This window comes from Panthera pardus, unplaced genomic scaffold, assembly GCF_024362965.1.
Source record: "Panthera pardus isolate Hobbes unplaced genomic scaffold, ASM2436296v1 HiC_scaffold_27, whole genome shotgun sequence".
NCBI lineage: Eukaryota > Metazoa > Chordata > Mammalia > Carnivora > Felidae > Panthera > Panthera pardus.
The window spans coordinates 19,894,848-19,917,194 of NW_026526843.1; the positions used below are offsets into that span (position 1 = coordinate 19,894,848).

Sequence of the window (22,347 nt, forward strand, 5' to 3'; positions counted from 1 at the left end):
CTCAGTCGGTTAAGTGGCCGACTTCAGCTCAGGTCATGATCTTGCGGTCTGTGAGTTCGAGCCCTGCATCGAGCTCTGTGCTGACAGCTCAGAGCCTGGAGCCTGTTTCAGATTCTGTGTCTCCCTCTCTCTCTGACCCTCCCCCGTTCATGCTCTGTCTCTCTCTGTCTCAAAAATAAATAAATGTTTAAAAAAATTTTTAAAAAGTAAATAAAATAAACAATCTGTAGGGGTACCTGGGTGGCTCAGTTGGTTAAATATCTGACTCTTGGTTTTGGCTCAGGTCATGATCTCACAGTTAGTGATTTTGAGCTCTACATTGGGATTTGTGCTGGTGGCACAGAGCCTGCTTGGCATTCTCTCTCTCCCCCTTTCTCTGACCCTTGCTGACTTGCACGTGCTCTCTCTCACTCACTCATAAATAAATAAATACTAAAAATAAAATACATAATCTGTAAAAGAAATATAGTCATTGAAAATAAAATCTCAATGGATACATTATATAAATGATTAGACAACAATGAAGAGAGATTAGTAGACTGGAGAATGGATATGAAGGAAAATTGTTCAGTGCACATTTCAGACAGATAAATGATGAAAAAATCATGAAAAAGAAGTATAGTAACAGGAGGATAAAAGGAAAAGATTCAGCATAATCTAATAAAATTATAAGGTTAGATAATAGAGAAAATGTGGAGAAATGATATTTAAAGTACTAATAGATGACAGTTTCTTACAATTGTTGAAATATATACATCCCTAGCTTTGAGAACCATAATGAGTTGCAATCTCAATATAATAAAAAAGACCCAAGCCAACACATAGTGGATTTGAAGAATACCAAAAAGAAGATCCTAAAAACAGCAAAATAGAAAAGGATATTACTTACAAAGAAACAACAATTTCACTAATAGAAGACTTTGTGAAAACAATAACAGAAGCCAAAGGATTCTATAGCCAATTAGATTATCATTTAAGAGCAGGTTGAAATATAGACAATTTTAGGTAAATGAAATAAGATATTTTCATGTCTGGGTCAGTCACAGCATTCAGATCTTATTCAGAAGTATTCATGTCGAAGAAGCATTCCTTGAACATACCAACATAAACAGTAATTCCCCTTTCCCTTACCATGCATTATTTTCTTTGTGCATTATTTTGTCAGATAGCACTGACAAAATGTATTTTTATTTGGTCACTGTTTCTTTCATTCCACTAGTCTAGAAGTTTGGTGGGAGCAGAGACTTTGTTTTATTGTTTTATTTATTTATTTTATATAGAGATATATGCTGTATCTCTAGTACCTAAAACGCTACCTGGTATATATTAGGTGCTCTAAAAATATTTTTAAAATTTTATTTCAATTCTACTTTAGTTAACATAGAGTATTATATTAGATCCTGGTATACAATACAGTAATTCCACAATTCCACACATCACCTAGTGTTTATCATGACAAATGCACTCCTTAATCTCCATCACCTATTTCACCTATTCCCCTGCCCTCCCCTCAGGTAGTCATCAGTTTCTTCTCTATAATTAAGAGCCTGTTTTTTTTTGTTTCTCTCTCTCTCTCTTTTCACTTTACTGCTTTGTTTTGTTTCTTAAATTACACATATGAATGAGATCATATGCTATTTGTCTCTGACTTATTTTGCTTAGCTTTATACTCTCTAGCTCCATCGATGTCATTGCAAATGGCAAGACCTCATTCTTTTTTATGGCTGAGTAATATTCCATTGTGTAAATATACCACATCTTCCTTATCCATTCACCTATCAATGGATACTTGGGCTGCGTCCATAATTTGGCTATTGTAAATAATGCTTCTTTAAACATGTTTCCTTTCAAATATTTTTTTTTTGCATTTTGGGGAGAAAATCCAGAAGTGTGATTGATTACTGGATCATAGGATAGTTGTATTTTTAACTTTTTGATGAACTTCCATACTGCTTTCCATAGTGACTGCATTAGTTTGCATTCTGACCAACAGTGCAGGATTCCTTTTACTCCACGTCCTCACCAATACTTGTTGTTTCTTATGTTTTTGATTTTAGCCATTCTAGCAGGTATGAAGTAATATGTCATTGTAGTTTTGATTTGCATTTCCCTGATTTTAAGTGATAATGAACATCTTTTCATGTGTCTTTTAGCCATCTGTATGTCTTCTTTGGAGAAATGTCTGTTCATATCTTCAGCCCATTTTTTAATTGGATTATCTGGGGTTTTTTTGGTGTTGAGTTGTGCCAGTTGTTTATATATTTTGGGTACTAACCCTTTTTCTCCCTTCCAAGATTTTATTTAAATTCAAGTTATTTAACACACAGTGTAGTATTGATTTTAGGAGGATGTAGTGATTCATCACTTACATATAATACCCAGTGTCCATCCCAAAAAGTGATGTCCTTAATGTCCATCACCCAATTTAGCCCATCCCCCACACATCTCCTCTCCAGTAACCCTCAGTTTGTTTTCTATAGTTAACAGTCTTTTATGGTTTGCTTCCCTCTGTTTTTATCGTATTTTATTTTTCCTTCCCTTTCCTTCCCTATTTTCATCTTTTTTTGCATCCTGAATTGCTCATGAGTAAAATCATATGGTATTTGTATTTAACTTATTTCACATAGCATAATACACCCTAGTTCCACCCATGTTGTTGCAAATGGCAAGATGACATTTCTTTTGATCGCTGAGTAATATTCCATTGTGTGTGTGTGTGTGTGTGTGTGTGTGTGTGTATGCCACATCTTCTTTATCCATTCATTAGTCAACAGACGTTTGGACTCTTTCCATAATTTAGCTATTGCTGATAATTCTGCTATAAACATTGGGGTGCATGTACCCCTTTGAATCAGCGTTTTTGTATCCTTTGGATAAATGCCTAGTAGTGCAATTGCTGGGTCATAGGGTAATTCTATTTTTAACCCTTTTTGGATATGTCCTTTGCAAATACCTTCTCCCATTCACTAGGTTGCCTTTTATTTTTGTTGGTTGTTTCCTTTGTTGTGCAAAAGATTTTTATTTCTATGTTGTCCCAATAGTACAGGACTATTCCCTTGCCTCAGGAGACATATGTAGAAAAATGTTGCTATTGTTCATGTCTCAGACATTACTACTTGAGGTCTCTTCTAGAATTTTTATGATTTCAGGTCTCACATATAGGTCTTTAATCCATTTTGAGGTTTTTTTTTTTTTTTTTGTATGGTGTAACAAAGTGTTCAATTTCATTCTTTTGCATGGTACTGTCCAGTCTTCCCAACACCATTTGTTGAAGAGACATTTTCCCAATTGATATTCTTGCTTCCTTTGTTGATTAGTTGACCATATAATTGTGGGTTTACTTTTGGGTCTTTTACTCTGCTGAATTAATCTATGTGTCTATTTCTGTGCCATTACCATACTGTTTTGATTACTACAGCTTTGTAATATAACTTTAAATCTGGAATTGTGATACCTCCTGTTTTCCTTCTCTTTCTCAAAATTGCTTTAGCTATCAGTGTCTTTGTGGTTCCATATAAATGTTAGGATTGTTTGTTCTAGTATTGTGGAAAATGTTGTTGGTATTTTTATAGGGATTGCATTAAATCTGTAGATTGTTTTGGCTAATATAGACCTTTTAACAATATTTGTTCTCCCAATCCATTGGAATAGAATGGCTTTCCATTTCTTCGTCTTCAATTTCTTGCATCAATGTTTTATAGTGTTCAGAGTACATGCCTTTCACCTCTTTGGGTAGGTTTGTTCCTAGATATCTTACTATTTGGGATGTGATTGTAAATGGGATTGTTCTCTTTTTTTTAAGTTTATTTATTTTTAGAGAGAGAGCAAATGAGCACAAGTGGGGGTGGGGTAGAGAGAGGGAGAGACAGGATCGCAAGCAGGCCCTGCTCTGTCCATGCAGAGCCCAACATGGGGCTTGAACTCATGAACTGTGAGATCATGATCCAAGCCAACACCAAGAGTTGGACACTTAGCCAACTGAGCCACACAGGTGTCCCAATGGGATTGTTTTCTTACTGTTTCATTATTAGTATATACAAATGCAACAGGTTCCTGCACATTGATTTTTGTATCCTGTGGCTTTACTGAAATCATTAATAAGTTCTAACAGTTTTTTGGTGGAGTCTTTAGGGTTTTCTATACATAGTATCATGTCATCTGCAAATACTGAAAATTTTACTTCTTCCTTACCGATTTGATACTTTTTATTTCTTTTTGTTGTCTAATTGCTGTGGCTAGGACTTCCAGTACTATGTTAAATAAAAGTGGTGAGGGTGGACATCTTTGTCTTGTTCCTGACTTTAAGGGAAATGCTCTCAGTTTTTTTCCCATTGAATATGATATTGACTGTGGGTTTTTCATATGTGGCCTTTATTTTACTGAGGTATAGTCCCTCTCAACCTACTTTGTTGAGGGCTTTTGTCATGAATGGATGTTGTACTTTGTGAAATGCTTTTTGTGTCTTTTGAAATAATCATGTAGTTTTTACCCTTTCTTTTATTAATATGATATATCACATTGATGACAAATTTCTTCTATTACTATGATGTATCACATTAATTTACAAATTTCTTTTTTAATATGATGTATCACATTAATTGATTTACAAATACTGAATCACCTGCCTTCTGGGAATAAATTCCACTTGATGGTAATAAATGATTTTTTAATGTATTGTTGGATTCTGTTTGCTAATATTTTGTTTAGGATTTTTTTTGTCCATGTTCATGAGAGATATTGGCCTGTAGTTTTCCTTTTTTGTGGTATCTTTATCTGGTTTTGGGATCAGGGTGACATTAGCCTCATAGAACAAATTTGGAAGTTTCCCTTCTATTTTTGGGGATTGAGAGGAATAGGTTTTAATTCTTCTTTAAAAGTTTGGTAGAATTTCCCTGGGAAGCCATCTGGTCCTGGCCTTTGTTTGGAATTTTTTGATTACTGATTCAATTTCTTTGCTGATAATCAGTCTGTTAAAATTTTCTATTTCTTCCTAGTTCAGTTTTAGATTTTATGCTTCTAGGAATTTATCCATTTCTTCTAGATTGCCTAATTTAACAACATATAGTTTTTCATAATATTCTTTTACAATTGTTTGTATTTCTGTGGTGTTAGTTGCTATTTCTCCTCTTTTAATTCTGATTTTGAGTACTTCTCTCTCTTTCCCCCCCCCCCCCTCAATATTTCTCTTTTGATGAGTCTGGCTAGAGGTTTATTAATTTTGTTGATCTTTTCAAATAACCAGCTCCTGGTTTCATTGATCTATTTAATTGCATTTTAATTTCTATATCATTTATCTATGCTCTAATTTTTATTCTTTCCTTCTTTCGGCTGGTTTTAGAATTGTTTCTTGTTCTTTATCTAGCTCCTTTAGGTGTAAGGTTAGGTTGAGATATCTCTTGCTTCTTGAGATAAGCCTGTATTGCTATAAACTTCCCTCATAGGAATGCTTTTGCTGCATCCCAAGGAAGTTGGACCATTGTGTTTTCATTTTCATTTGTTTCTATGTGCTTTTTGATTTCTTCTTTGATTTCTTTGTTGACCCATTCATTGTCTGGTAGCATGTTATTTAATCTCCATAAATTTATGCTCTTTCCAGATTTTTTCTTGTTGATTTCCAGTTTCATAGCATTGTGGTCAGAAAAGATGCATGGTATTACTTCTTTTTGAATTGTTGTGACTTGTTTTATGGCCTAATATGTGATCTATTCTGGAGAATGGTACATGTACACTTGAAAAGAATGTGTATTCTGATGTTTTATGATGGACTGTTTTGAACATATCTGTTAAATCCATCTAGTTCAGTGTATCACTGAAAGCCACTGTTTCCTTGTTGATTTTCTGCTTACATGATCTGTCCATTGCTGTCAGTGTGTGGTTAAAGTCCCCTACCATTATTGTATTACTGTCAATTAGTTCCTTTATGTTTATTATTAACTGTTTTATGTATTTGGGTGCTGACATGTTGGATACATAAATATTTACAATTGTTCTTTGAGTTGGATTGTCCACTTTATTATTTTATAGTGTCCTTCTTTGTGTCTGTTTATAGACTTTCTTTAGCAATAAATATTGCTACTCTGGCTTTCTTTTGACATCCAGTTGCATGACAAATGTTTCTCCATCCCCTCACTTTCAATCTGCATGTGTCTTTAGGTCTGAAATGAGTGTTTGTAAGCAGCATATGGATGGGGTCTTGTTTTTTTTTTTTTTTTTTAATCCACTCTGACACCCTATGTCTTTGATTGGAGATTGGAGCATTTACTTCACTTACATTTTTATATATACCATTTGCAAATAGCAGTCTAAATTAAGAAAATGATGATCACTTAATTTTGAACTCATTCTTTACTCTTCCCCCTCCTTGTTTCAAATAGTTGGTATCATATTTTACATCCTTTTATTTTATTAATTCCTGGACTGATTGTTACTGGTATACTTATTTTTACTGCCTTTTTGTTTTCTACTTTCCTTACTCCTACTTATGGTCTTTTCTTTCCCTTCAAAGGGTCCCCTTTAGTATTTCTTGTAGGGGTGGTTTAGCTGTCATGAGTTCCATTAGATTTTGTTTATCTGAGAAACTCTTCATCTCTTCTTCTATTCTGAATGATAGCCTTGTTGAATAGAATAGTCTAGGCTGCAGATTTTTCCCTTTCAGCATTTCGAATATATCCTGCCATTCCCTTCTAGCCTGCAAAGTTTCTGCTGAAAAATCAGCTGATCACCTTATTGGGTTTCCTTTGTATGTAATCATCTTCTTTTCTCTTACAACTTTTAAAATTCTTTATCACTTTTTTTTTTTTGTCATTTTATTGCTGTGTGTCTTGGTATGGACTTCCTTGAGTTGAATTTGTTGGGGGATCTCTTTGCATCCTGAATCTGGATCTCTATTTCCCTCTCCAGATTTGGGAAGTTTTCAGCTATTATTTCTTCGAATACATTTCCTGCCCTCTTTTCTATATCTTCTGGGATCCCTAAAATGTGAGTGTTGTTATGGTTGATGGAGTCACTGAGTTCCTTAAGTCTATTCTCATTACGCAGTATTTGTCTCTTATCTGTTCAGCTTGATGATTTACATTACTCTATCCTCCAGGTCACTGATACGATCCTCTGCTTCCTGTAGCCTACTGTGTATTCCATCTATTGTATTTTTAATTGCATGTCTAGAGTTCTTCATCTCTGATATTTTATTTTTTATCTTTGTGAATTGTCTCACTGATATCCTCCACTCTTTCCTCAAGTCCAATGAGTATCTTTATGATCATTGCTTTAAATTCTCTATCCAGCATATTATTTATTTTAGTTTTTCTCTTAGATGTCTTGCTGTGATTTTGTTGTGTTCTTTCATTTGGGACAATTTCCTCTGTCTCCTCATTTTGTCTACCTCTGTGTGTCTGTTTCTGTGTATTAAGAAATCAGCAACATCCTCTGCTTTTGAAAGTGGTGGCTTTATGAAGAAGTTCTGTAGTGCTCTGCAGTGCAGTGTCCCCTGTTCACCAGAACTCCTATGTGTGTTGCTTGCATCCTGCTATTGTGTCTGAGTAGCTTTCCCTTTCAACCCAGACTTCTTCACTGACTCTCTGCCTGTTGTGGGCTTTGCTTGCTTGTGTTCATGAGACCAAGGCAGGCTGGCTTTGAGGAGACATGACCGTAGGAGGGCTTGGAGGTAGGGTGGTGGTATTAGCAAAATTTACACTAAGCTACTAGTCCTAGACTGAGCCCCCAAAGCACAGAAACATCCAGGGGTGTGGCATGCAGCATCAGTGGTGGCCAGGAACACAAGGTATCTGTGCACATGGCAGCTGGGCAGGGTGTGCACATGGCATTAAGAAAATTTGCACTAAGCCAGTAGCTCTAGGCAAGAACCCCCAAGCATGGTGGCTTCAGGGATGCAGCACAGGGAGGCAGTGGCTGCACAGGGCATGTGTTGTACTAACAAAATTTGTGCTAAATCCAGGTCAGAGGCTAGTGGGCTTGAAGTGGGCCAGTCCTCTGGAGAACTCGTGGGTAGGGCACACTTCTAGGTTAAGTCACAAGTGTCTGTGCAGTGCCACTTCTCACAAGTGGCTCTAAGTTTATGCTGCAGAGTAGGGTAGGAATAAGGCGCCTGCCAGCTCCTTTGTTCCCAGAGAGGTCCCCCAATATACAATATACTCCAAAATCAGTATGAACAGATCTCCTTCCAATTGTGCAAGCTGTCACATCTATGTTGCCTTTCCTCTATCTGTTGTCTCTTTAAGGGTAGTGACCTGGCTCTCACTTGCCCTCCCTGCTTGCCCAGTGCTGAGTCAGTTGACTTTTAAGGCTCCAGGCTATAAGTCCCACTGTTATATAAACTCATGGAATTCACTCCCCTGGTTTTTAAGACCAGACATTATGGGGATTCACTTTCCCTGTGTGGGCTCCCTGGTGCTTTCCCCTCTCCATGATCACAGTTCCCTCCCTTCTACAGACATCTCCCTACCACACTGGTTCTCCCCATCTAATTTTTCTGATGCACTTCTTGCCTACATTTAGTGGAGTTTGTTCTGCCAGTCTTTGGATCACTCTCTAGTTTATTGGCTTGGATGCAAATGATATCTAGTTGTAAACATGGGAAGGAGTGAGCCTAGGGTCCTCCTACTCCACCATCTTGCACCCCTTTCTACCAAAGAGCTTCCGAAAGTATAAATATTTTTTTACAAATAAAAGATTGAATGAATCCTCATGAAAAGAACTACTAAAATGAGTTTTTTTATGTAGTTGAAAATTAAACCAGCAGCAAGAAAGGGGTGCTTGGGTGGCTCAGTCGGTTAAGTGTCCAACTTCAGGTGAAGTCATGATCTCGCCGCCTGTGAGTTCGAGCCCCACATCAGGCTCTGTGCTGATAGCTTGGAGTCTGGAGCCTGCTTCTGATTCTGTGTCTCCCTCTCTCTCTGCCCATTCCCTGCTCGTGCTCTGTCCCTCTCACTCTCAAAAAATGAATAAATGTTAAAAAAAATTTTAAGCTGCAGCAAGATGAAAGAAGGAATAGTGAGCACAAGTATTAATAAACTTATGGGTAAACAAATAATGGCTCTCTACAAATAATAATAAGGACTATAAAAACTAGGTAAAATAAATAACTAAAGTAAACCTATGGAAGGAGGGAGTAGGAATATGTTGGTTAATGCATTATTGCATTATTTGGGAGGAGAGTGAAGATATTAAACTTTAGGTCACGTATGTATGTAAACATTTAAAGTAACCACTAAAGAATGTACTAGAAACAAAATGTAAAACTTACAAAATAGTAGCGAAAAACAATTAGGAATATAGAAAATGCTTCATTCTATAGAAAACAAGAAAAAAATAAAGCATGAAAAAACATGGGAAAAAGAATACATAAGATAGTAGAAACTTAATATACTCTAAGGTTAAATAAACAGTATAGCCACATACTATATATATATATATATATATATATATATATATATGCACACACACAAGGGTACACCTAAATAAACATAAAAACTTAATATACTCTAAGGTTAAATAAACAGTATAGCCACATAATATATATATATATATATATATATATATATATATATATATGCACACACACAAGGGTACACCTAAATAAACATAAAAACACAGGTTAACAGTAAAGTAATAGAAATATATATGGGCAAATCCTATCAAAATAAAGTGGTAAAACTATAAAGTACAGACAGAGTGGACTGTAAGATAAACATTTTTTCTTTGGGATAAAATATCTCATTACATTAAAAATAAAGTATCTTCAGTGGAAAAATAACAACTCTAAATTTTTATGTGTAAGAAATGTGGACTCAAAATACATAAGGTAAAAATTGAATTATGAAGAGAAAGTAACAAACCTTAGATTCTAAAAAAATGGAAGAACAATCAGACCAAAAATTTGTGTGATTAAAATATGTAAACAACCAGTTGACAAGATGGGCTAATATAGATAGATAGATAGATAGATATCCTTTATCTACCTAACACTTAGTAAAACATAATTTTTTTTTACCAAAAACAAGTGATCAAATGCTAAGTCATAAAGCAAATCTCAAGACACAGAAATATTTCATAACCTCCATACCATCTTTTTTCAATATGAGGCAATAAATTAGAAATTAATAACAAAGTTTTACATTTGAAAATTGAAAACCTCACTATAAAAATTTCAAGAAGCAAAGAAAAAAACATAAAGGATACTGGAAAATACTTAAGACTAAAAAAAAAGAAGAAGAAAATACTTAAGGCTAAACAACAATAAAAAAATACTTATAAAATAAGAAATCTTGTAGTAGTACACTCAAGTGGTACTTGGAAGGAAATTCATAGCTGTAAAGAAGCCTTAAAGAAAGCCTTAAAAAAAGTAAAAGCCAAAACTAATCTACCTAAAGAAACCAGAAGGACCACAGAGTACTCCAAGTAAAGTGAAGAAAAAGATAATTGACATTTGTGGGGAAGACAGGGGGTGCAGTAGTGGCAGGAGCATCTCTGGTCTCTGCCCCTGTTTCCCACTCTCCTTGCACCTCCAACCATCCATGGACTCCCTGGAGTCACCCTGCTGCCTCTACTTCCTCTCACTGCTCATGATGTGTGTGTCAGTCCCCACACTGTGTGCTCCTCTGTCTGGGCCATAGATGGTGAGGATCTGATGAACTTCTAATAAGAAAAAAAGAAGGAGTATGGATGGATGAGAGGGAGAGAAGGAAGGAAGGATGAAAGAAAAAAATGATGCAGACAAATGGAAAAATCAGTAAAACAGAAAACAAAAAAGAAATAATACACACGATGAACAAAACTCAAAACAGGCTACTTTGAAAATAACAATATAGAAAACTTCTGATAAGTTTAATAAAGAAAAAGAGACAAAATAGAGGAACAGTTGTGGGGAGGGGTAGGAATACAGATGAAATAAGATTTGCCAAAAACTGTTAATTTTTGAACTGGGTGATGGATACATGAGGCTCCATTAAAGTATTGTGTGTGTGTGTGTGTGTGTGTGTGTGTGTGTGTGTGTGTGTGTTATATATCATCACTACCATCTTGTAGAGAATAGATTATAGTATGACAAGAATAGAGGCAGGGGAATCAGTTAGGGGCTTTTTGCAGCTGGGTATGCTAGAGGCAATGGGGGCCTGAACCAAAGTACTATCAGTTAAGGTAAGGAGAAGTGGTTTAATTTGGGAACTCCTATGAACACAGATACAAAGAATCATGAATAAAATAATAAACAAACCAATAGATGTATTTAAAAATCTTTATCAAGTTTAATTCTTTCAAGAAATGTAAAGATGACCTAATATTTAGAAAATCTTATCAATGGAATTAACTGCATTAAGAGATTAAAGAGAAAAATCATGCAATCATCTTAATAGGTGACAAAAGAGAAGTTGCAAGATTTGAAATACATTTATAACACACACATACATACCTTACAAAGCTAGTAATAAAATGCAGAATAGATCTATATATCTATCTATCATCATATTGATTACTGTTCACTATCATTTGTTTGGCCTTTCTATAAAATCTTGCAGAAATTCTCATATTATGAGTTCTGTCTTCCTAAATTAGGAATCAAAATAAATTATCAGTGTTTCTTGGAGTTAGACTAGTGATCTAAGAAACACCTCTCTCTCTCTCTCTCTCTCTCTCTCTCTCTCTCTCTCTCACACACACACACACACACACACACACACACACACAGACACACACACACATCCCACAGGACACTTCAATTCAGAAGTATCAACATGAAGAAATAGGATCAGCATGGAGGTTCTACTTTTGCTGTGGTGGTAATAGAGGTGGTGGCAAAGGCAACTTGTTTTTAATGGCCATATTGGATAAAAAGGATGCTTACCCTCAAAGATAACCAGGAAAGTGCAAATAATATCAATTAGACATGATTTCATACCTAACAGAATGGCAAAAAATGTGTAACAACAGAAAGTATTAGCAAAAGTGCAGAGAAATGGACCTTTCATATGCTACCAGTGGACTTATAAATTGGTAAAACCCATCAAGAGAGTAATGTGGCCCTATCTGAAAAAAGTTAAAAATGTAAAATCCCTACAAATAAAAAATTTTATCTATAAGTTGATACCCTACAGAAACAAACTCAAACATATTCTCAATAAGACACACATAAGAATGTTTTTTGTATTGGTGTTTTTAATAGCAAAAATTTGGAAAGAGCCTAAATGCACAGTGGCAATATAATTGGACAAACGTATGAATAAAAATATGCATACATTGTAAAGTCTTTAACAGTTACAATAAATGAATTAGAATTAAATGCATCAAAAAGAATAGAAGACTTGGGAACCATCCAATACATGCTTGAAAAAATAAGTTGTAAAATAATATACAAACTGCTGCATTTTATAGTTTGAAATATACTTATAGTATGAAAACCACTATATGTTATTTATTGTAATATTTGCTATTGTATGTTATATAATAAGTCTAGGTATAAGTCTAGAGTATGTTTGGAAGTGACCAAAAAATTCATTATTGTAATTATCTCTAAGGAGGGGGAGAGAGAGAGAAATGGGATCAGGATAAGGTACATAGGGAACTTTACCTGTATCTCTAAAGATTTTTTATTATGAGAAAAAATATGCTTAGTGAATCTACTCCTAAAATCATTGTTGCACTATATGCTAATTTGGATGTAAATTTTAAAAGATAAAAAATAAAATTAAAAAAAAACCTAAACAAACAAAAAGAAAAAATATGCTAAAATGTTTAAGATTTTTAAAAAGCTAGGTGATGGGTCTCCAATTTTTAATATATTTTTTTCTGTTCAGTCAGAACTATTGGGGAAAATCACATAGTGATTATTTGCTCCATAAGTATCCCATGACCTTTGGCCAAAAGCAATCAATTTTGACCTGACCATTCTAGAAATGCAATCAATTCCTTCCTTGTAAATTGAACCTTTGCATACTCTTCAAGAATGATGGCTTCCAAATTGACAAATAAATTTCATCGTTTTGTGAGGCATTTAAAGAAAATATTCCAGATGATAAGCCCAAATCTGCCTCCTGAGAAAAGCACTACACTTGGCAGAGATGACATGTACCTCTTGGGGAAGAATTTTTGCTTTGGTGTTAGACCCTGAATGTCTTCAACTCTCTAACACTGTTCAGTGTATCAAAGCAGGTTCCCACAAAGGGCCTGCAAGGGTGATTTAACTTTAGCAGGGTCTGAGCCCAAGGTAGCTGACAACAGCATTACAGTGAAGGTATTGTCACTGCCTCACAGGCCACTCCTCCCTTATTTTGGCCATCTGGACTTCCCTTTGCTCTTTGTCTTATTATCATTCTGAATTTTGAAGAATGATAATCCACCTGCCCTTTTCAGTTGCATTTAGGTCTTGAGATAGTCTGATTAGCCTATTTTACATAAAAGTAGCCCAGGAGATTATTGGTTTGGACTCCTAAGCAAAACCCCACGGACTTGGACTCCTTTCTATATTGCATCTGGGAATATGTTATCCAATGGAAGAGGGGGAAACGGACAGCCCAAGAGGCTTTCAAAACAGACAGAGTCTCCCCTTAATTCTGTGCCTCAGACCGCCAGTAAGTGAGGGCTTGAAGTGAACATAGCCACTTTTTCAGTGCTTTGGGGGAAACAGGTAATTTCAAGCCCACTGCCACCAGGAAAGAGGTCCCTGCTCTACTTTCTTTTTAATCAATACAACCTTTTTTTTTTACTGTGTGGTCTTTGGATACTCCGGTAACTTTGCATGATTTTCAAAAGCAGCTGTCAGACCAAAATATATGCCTTATATTATCAAGACTTATGATTATAATATCTTTTATGAATTCTTATTTCCCAAGCCTCTAATTTTTTTCAATAGGCTATATGATTAGTTCTTTTACTATATTACTACTTGCATCATTACCTTGTTGTCCACTGTATACCCTAGGAAGTTTCTCTGTTGACAAGTGGCAGGTGGCAGTTGTTACCTAGCAAGTATCTAAATAATGAAAGTATTCCTGGGAAGAGAGTGAAGTTGACAATACTTAAAACTGGCATTTTGTTTCCTAGTTGTTCTCATTCGGACTCTACTAACATTATTACTCTTTGTCCTCCTTATTTTCTCACTATCTTTATCAGCACATTCAGATAGATATTTATTAAATACATAATTCAAGACCCTGAACCTATGACATGTCCAAACCTGGAGCCTTAGGATGGGAGTTAGAGTGGAAATTTTGTCAGAAAGTGATTTGGACCAGGAGAGAATCCAAAGTTTTTCTCAGCTGGTATATTTCTTTTTTTTTTTCAAGCTTTATTGAGGTATGAGTGTCAACTAAAAATTGTACATCTTCAGGTTGTACAATGTGATTGTAAAGTGTGTAATGTGATAGTTTAATACATGTATACATTGTGAAGTTATTACCACAAATTATCACATCACTTCACATAGTCACGTGTGTGTGTGTGTGTGTGCGTGCGCGTGTGTGCTGAGAACACCTAAGATCTACTCTCTTAGAAAATATCAATAGTGACCTTTCTACTTTTCCAATCACTGGCCATATGCATAGCATTCCATTTTTAAGCCAGTATCCAACTCTTTTTGGATTCTAATTCAAAGGATCTTGGGAGACCAGGGAAAATTTATACTTTCCAAGACCATTGCTCGCTGGTAAGAAATGGACATACCCAATTTGAAAGAGAAGTGGCAATTAAACTGCATTTTCACTAAATCTTTTGCAGCCTTCCCCTCATTGCCACTACACCATCTTCCCATACACCAATTGAGAAAATGGTATAAACTCTTCTAAAGTAGAAAGTCATGAAGGGGCACATTGCCTTAGTTAATTCAAGTTGGGATTGTATCCCTTTTTCTCTTTCTCTCCCGGGAGACCACGGGTATAGGATTGGTATTACTGCTGAGAAGCAGCATGTATTTTTTTAACCATCAACCTTTATTTGTTACAAATGGTTAACAAAGCTTTTCATTTGTGATGCCTGTAAAATTCCCACTGTAATCAGTTTTCAATTTACATCCTGTACTCTTTAATAAATTTTCTTTCTCTGAGTTTTCCCTTAGAAACATCTACTGCTGTTTGTTTTCATTTATGCCTGATTCCCTATTGTCATAGCTCCTTAAGTTCATACATGGAGAAGCCACCAAAATTAGCAGCCCAAAGCTTAGAGTCATCAATTATTGACTCACTAGTCTTGCTACTGGATAGTGTCTCCCGAAGAAAGCTACTTTTACTCTTTGTCTACAGGGCTTGCTACTAATGTTTCATATCATCTCAATAAACACTTACAAAAGACCTGTGTCAGGTTCTATGCTAGATGCTAGAGATACAGAAATGTACCTGATATGTTCTCTACCTTGACAAACTCAGTCAAGTGGAGGAAAACAGTCATAATTTCCCCCTCAAATTTAATTTGTTTCATCTCATTTATTCTTGCATTTAACAAATGGTTGAGAGTCTACCAAGTGTCAAACATTGATTAGGTATTGGTGGTACTGAGATTAACAAAAGAGATATGGCCTTTCATGGAGCTTTTTGTAAAACTCAGAATCTGTGTCTGTGGGGAACAGTGCTTGAGCAAGGAGAACAATAGCTGCAAAGGGTTATGGGTGATGCTGTTTCAATACTCAAAGTGGCACCACAATTTTTCCTCTTTAGGAACAAAAAATATGTTTCTATTTCTTTAGGAAAGTATTCTGGACCAAAATTCCATTTGGCTGGAAGTGAGTCAAGAATCCAGCCAGCTCTAATTTTCATCTACTTACCCAAGCAGCCTGTAGTCTCAGGGGAGCCTGGGTTATTGCTTCAGCTAGTTACTAAAGCCAGACAAGTCTGTGATGCTTCATCCAAAGTCATCCCTGACCCAGGGTCAATTGCCACAGTATACTAATTAGTACAGGAAGAACAAATTGTTAAAAACACCATAAATGTATTTCCCAGCCAGATCATAGCCATTCTGACTTGTAACAAGATGGAAGTGTAGCTAAAAATAACCTGAAATGTATTTGATCTAATTCTGCTGCCTTCCCTATCAAGAAAGCTGTTCTGTTGCTTCTGTTTAATCATGAGGGAGAAAAACAAAGAAGCAAGTGGAATATTAAACTTCAAGAGATAGAAAATATGGATTGCTTAAAATGTCTCCAGCCTCTGCATACCCATGTGTGCCTGCTTGGGTGCGGTAGGAGCAGGGAGAGTATCTGGTTTGGGTAACTGTTGCATATGTGTGTTTCTGTAGTATCCCTGGATTTAGATATCTGTTTACACACATGTGTTCATGAAGTACTCGGGATAGGATTGGACTATTTTTATTCTGTATGTATTTTCTTGTGTGCATGTACATTTGTCTGAATGAATTTGTGGATACTGGCACATGAGTGAGAGTGTGTATGTGTTCAAAGAGTAGCTTCAGTCATTTTCTTGTAAAAATCCTAATCCATCACTAGTTCCCAGAAATACAAAGAGAGAGCTCATACCCTGGTGAATCTAGTTACCTCCAATGGCCTATAAGTTCTCTGAATATAGGGGTCTCTAGAGCTCCTTAATGCAGAGTTGGCCTTCTAAGGAGTACTTGTTGAATGACCAACTGATAATAGTTTTAATGCATGCTTGGATCTGAAGCTGTGGGCATTAGTAGTCAATAGGTTGTGATGGAACAATCTAGACATACAGGTTTTCCTGATGCCCCTTTGAGAGACCCATCTCCTCCACTCCTTATACATCAAACATGCCCCTTACTGAACTCTACCTATGTGTCAAGTACTCTATTAAGTACCAGGGAAGCCATGAAGACTTGGTACTTGCCCTTAAGGTGTACAAAAGGAGCCTGCCATTTCTCTGTATCCTCTTTTTTCCACACTTGAAAGATAAAGTTCAGGCCTTGCCTCACAACCAACTCATAACTCCCTCTGCTGAAAATGAGCCTGCTTCTCCAACTGACTTGTAGACCTTGCCTAATTGAAGGAAGTGCCAGGTAAAATCAATATACCTAAACCAACCCTCAGCCTCCAGTCTTTTCCCTTAATAGTTCATCCTATACAGACTGCTAGAATGCTATACAGACTGCTAAATCATTCTAAAACAACACCTGTATATTTTTATTTCTCTACTCAAATCTACTCAATCATTCTGTCTATCAAGGCAAACTCTATCATGTACTTGTACAACTGTTTGTATCTACCCAACAGGCCTAAAGAAGATTGTCTCCTGCTTAAGTAGTAGTCCCATGGAAGATACATAGAAAAGAATCCAAGTAGCAAACATTGACATTTCATATTTTTGGACATTTTATATTTTGGGGGCATTTCATATTGTTAGGACATTTTTTTCTGACTTTAAGATTTTTATTTGCCATACAAAGTCACTCATTCAACAAAAATTCATTGAGCATCTAATAACTGCCAGGCATACTGGGAAGATAATAGCTTATTTATTTCCTTACATGATAATTATTCAATCAAATATCTGACACTTAGTAGATATTGATCAGATGGTCCTGATGGGGTCTCCTGCCTCAACTCTCCACAAACTACATTCTTTGCTTTGTCAGCAAGGGATAATGGAAGAAGTCCTTGAAGAGAGCTCATGAGTCTCCCTTTAGTAGCTCTGCTATGCCCTGACTTATTCCTTGAATCTGCTCTAAAGCTCTCCCCTGCTCACATCTGTAGAAGGATCAGTTTTCAGAAGTGGTTTTGACTCTTCCTCCAAACATTTTGCATCACCATGTTCAGTCCGTGTCCCCAGAGAATAGGGCCTGTTTGCAAGGAGCAGACTTCTTGGATGATACTACAGACTGCTTGACTGAGAGTCCCCACCGCAGTGCTCTCCTCACATGACCTATCTCTGCTAATATGTGTGTAGTGCTAGAAAATGTGAAGGGAGACATCAAGGAAAATTTAATTGAGGTTAGGGAGACAAGCTGAATTTTGATAGATGTGTTATGGAAATAAAGGAAGGGTATTCATGATGAGGGGATATGCTTTATATGTGAATAGGTGGGGAGAGCAGGGGAAAAGATGAGTTTCACCAAATGCAGGATGGTGAGCATAGGAAATACATAAGACAAGACTACTCCTTAGAACATAGCTACAAACCCTAATTTCTTTTCTTTGATCTTTTGTATCATCTTTCACTTTTACCTTTGCAGGAACTATACTTACCATGTCAGTGTCCGACACAGGGCCAAAACTGGTTACATAGATGTCAGTCTTCACTTCAGTTACTGCATCTAGGCCAGAGAAAGTGGGAAAGCAGAGTGTCATGAATGTCAGTTCCCTCATCTCAGAGAGAGTCCAACACAGTACTGCAAATGACAACTAACTTGCTACTTCTGAGAAAGTATACTTGACAGTGATAAGAAAACCTGTAATATTTCTTCAGAGAACATGTTAGGTACAGGTAAAAGTTTATCCCTTTAGATATCACTAAGAACAACAACAGAATCCCCGGGGCGCCTGAGTGGCCCAGTTGGTTGAGCATCCAACTTCGGCTCAGGTCATGATCTCACAGTCCATGAGTTCGAGCCCCTCATCGGCCTCTGTGCTGATACCTTGGAGCCTGGAGCCTGTTTCAGATTCTGTGTCTACCTCTCTCTCCACCCCTCCCCCACTCATGCTCTGTCTCTCTGTCAAAAATAAATATTAATTTTTTTTTAAAAAAAGAACAACAGAATCCCCAAAGTTTAAGAGCCCTGAGAGATCACTGACATTATTATGTGCTAGACTTTCACATTGGGATTACCCATACCTGTGGTAGGTTACCAATGTTCTAATATCCAACTCTAATACTTCCATAAACATGGAATGATTACCTTCCCACTCCCCTGCCCTCTTAATGTAGGGAGAGGCCACGTAACGGATTTTGGTTGTGGGGGGAAGTTATATGTGTCACTCTCTGGCTGGAACAATTAATGTCCAGTGTGAGACCATGGAAACATGTTATTCTAGAGCTACCATAAGATTGAAACAGCCTGGTGATGAGCCAACACATGAAGGACAACTGCCCTGGAAAGTTGCCTGGATCCACAACAGACTTTGCATGAATGAGAAATGAACTTTAGTTGGGTTAAATGACTGAGAGTTGAAAATGACTGATATCACCTGATAAATGGTCTTTGCATTTATTTTTCTTTACTGTAACTGTCTGTTTACTTGTGTGCCTCCCCCACCTTACCCAAAAGCTCCTGTATGGCAGTGTCTTTGTTTTCTTATCTCTGTATTCTTAGTACATTGAAAAGGACCCTGTTATTCACATGGTACTCACTGAACATTTTTAGTATGTATGGATAAATCTCATCACATATTTACCAAGTTGGAAAATGACACCCAGAGAAGTGAAGTTATTTCATTACTAGGCTTCTCTTTTCCTGCTTCAGTCAGCCCTGCTTACCCCATTGCAGCCCAGACTAGCCCACACACTCCAGAATTCCTCAGATAGAACACAGGGAAGCCTATGCCAGCCTAGCAAAGACCCCATCATTATATTAAATTCAAATAATCCCAGTTTAGATCAGTATACCAAACCCCAGTAGAGTACACCAGTAGCCCAGCCAATACCAATAAAGCCCACACAAGACTTGATGTATATTTATATACATATACATATTTATATACATATTTATATATAAATATATAATGAGGCTGACTACTACAATCTATGACACTATTTCTTTTATCTTATGGACAGGTAGGGAACATATCTACCTACTTCATCTGTAGCATATTCACTATATTCATCCAGTCCTGGGTTCTGGCCCAGATGTACTTTAGATATTGTTGACTTGCTACTTTTCAGAACCATCTTTTCGGCTTAATACACTGTTCCTCTACTCATGAACTGAGTATATTCAAGGTCACTGTGCAAAACCACAAACATTATGTTTTCAGAAGAAACTATGAGTATCATTTAATAATAATCAGCACTATAGTCAATTCACCAAACACACACCTTACTCCCAAGCTTAACCAGGAAATAACATGCTTTTGAAACCAGAGCTGTGTTTTAAATAGTTTGGAGCACAGGCTTACCTCATTGCCATTTCTATGCTTGAAGGAGAAGAGACAACACTTCAGGACCCAGAACACACCTCCTGAAGACTTGTCCCTTCAGATACACTCCCAGGTTTATTGGCTAGAGAATCATTGTCCTACCCTCAAGTACTAAAATAAACTTAACTAATTAATGGAAGAGACCACAATTACATTTGAATCCAATATTCTATCCAGGTACGACATAGTTAGATACAGAACTTTCTAAACCAATATAATTGTAAAATGGTAAGATAGTTATGCAGACTAAAAACTGGTTACTCAGACTACAGGAAAAAAAAAAGGAGAAAGATACTGGTGGTAAAGTTAAATTGCAAGAGACCACCAAGGGGACAGTGGAGTCACTATAGGTGGAAAGGGAAAGGGCTATAACAAAGAGTCTTGGGTTCTGGATCTCTGCCTCTGACTTGCTGAATGCTTTAAACAAGACTGTTTTCATTTTAGCTGCTCTCTTGTACAATGAGGGTATGGGACAATCTAAATTCCAAATTTCCTTTTTGTTTTAAGTAGGAACTATGACTGTAAATCCAAGCAAAAAAATGTCTGACTAAAGATGCCCAATGGTAGCAAGAAATAAGCTGCCTGAGGAATGTAGGAGATTTTATGCAAATGTGGTGCTCCTGCTCTCTTTTAATTATTCACTTTCACTTAAAAGGCACCTCTTGATTGCTAAAAGGGAAACAGTGGCGAGATGCTGCTTTCCCAATGAATTAGGGCTCACCCAAGCTTCAGAAATTTCCCTGGCTTTGCTGCAGGGAAAGGGAGTTGGGAAGTCTGGTTTAGCACACAGGATGCCAAATCCCTTCTTCCTCTATATCTGTCCCATTTGGAAAGAATCTGGAGGATAAGAGAATTAAGGGAAGTGGTACAAAATAAAGGGGAGGAAGTGTAAAGAAGGGGGGAGGAAAGAAAGAAGAGAGAGAGATAATGCAAAGAAGATTGAAAGAAAAAGCAAGAAAGGATTAAATGGGAAAAAGACAAAGAGAATAGACAAAAGTTGCCCAGAAGTCTAAGGTCCTGGGTCCCAGACATAGAAGGGAGTGTTCACTCACTACTCCAGATTCTCTGTGTGAAAGAATGGTTAGAAGTTTGCTCTTCTTTCATTTAACTTAATGAAAAGATGAGTGAATTAGACTAGAACTGATAAGAGCTACAATTCATAATCTAGCTCCTTTTCATAGTCTTCCTGGTAGAGACAAATGTGAGACATGAATTAATGAAGAGATAAGAAGGCCTCCCCACTCCCACTTTATTTAACAATTGTTTTCAGATGCTCCTTGGTGCTTTCTTTATTTGCTTTGGGTATCCAATTTCCTTCCAATGTTATCCTTTGAAACCAAACATGAACAGAATTGTTTCCTTTTGCAAATTTACTGTGATATTGGAAGTGCTTGAAAGCTCCTGTCTTTACATTAACATACATGACCTCAGTGGTACTCCCACTAGTGGGGAACTTATCAACCAGTTCTTATGTCATTTCTGCTTGTTTTGATCTGAAAGACTAAATAGAAGCCAGTCAGCAAGTGAACACTGTCTTTATATTGAATATGTTGTTCATAACAAATTGTATTTTCTAGTTTGACTTCAAATAGATTGACAAGAAATTGTGAATTTTCTCCTTTGAGCAGAAACCAGAGTAGGTTCCTCAACTCGAGTTGCTCCACCCTAGCACACAATAAACATCGGTTTTAGCACTGCCCTTTGGACTCACCCAACAAAATTTGCTTCTTAATCCTTTGAGATTGAAATTTGAGATCAGAAATTGAAAGAACGTGATCACAGTACCCCTAAATTTGCTTTTCTTGTTCCTTTCTAGACTAAATATCCTGACTTCCTTTAACTATGTCTCCCCTCCCTTTGACATGGTTTTAATCATCCTCCCTATACTTCATTCACTTTCCTCTGGCTTAGGTCTGATTTTTTTTTTTCTGACACTGAAATGTTTTATGGTGGAAGTTTGTCACAATTCCATTTAGAGACAAGCTCATGAGATGAATGCTATGAACAAAAGCCAACTCTACCCCCTTATCTAATTATAGGCCATAATGTACAAAAGTCCTTTCTAATGAAAGTCTTTCTAAGAATAGTGAGGCTTTGAGGACAGGAACTTTTGCTAGAAGAAAAAAATCCCTAACTTTTCTATTTTCTTGTTTCCAGATAACTGAGAATTTTGGAGAACAAGCGCTTATTGTTGTACACACTTGTCATCTTGAGAGACACCGGACTGGTAGAAATGAGCTCCCATGTGACTAGCTATCATGGATAGCTAGCTACATGAACTTAGGGAGTGGGCTACCATGACTTAG

At 36.6% G+C, this 22,347-nt stretch overlaps 1 protein-coding gene across 2 annotated transcripts in view; it reads right to left on the reverse strand.

The window, feature by feature from the left end:
• GABRA3 (gamma-aminobutyric acid type A receptor subunit alpha3) overlaps positions 1 to 22,347 on the reverse strand; it is a 323,443-nt gene that overhangs the window by 78,254 nt on the left and 222,842 nt on the right. For both annotated transcript variants that reach the window (XM_053892022.1, XM_019438245.2), the window contains exon 4: positions 18,155 to 18,222. In XM_053892022.1, the coding sequence (XP_053747997.1) occupies positions 18,155 to 18,222 (68 nt within the window). The remainder of the gene's footprint in view (positions 1 to 18,154; positions 18,223 to 22,347) is intronic.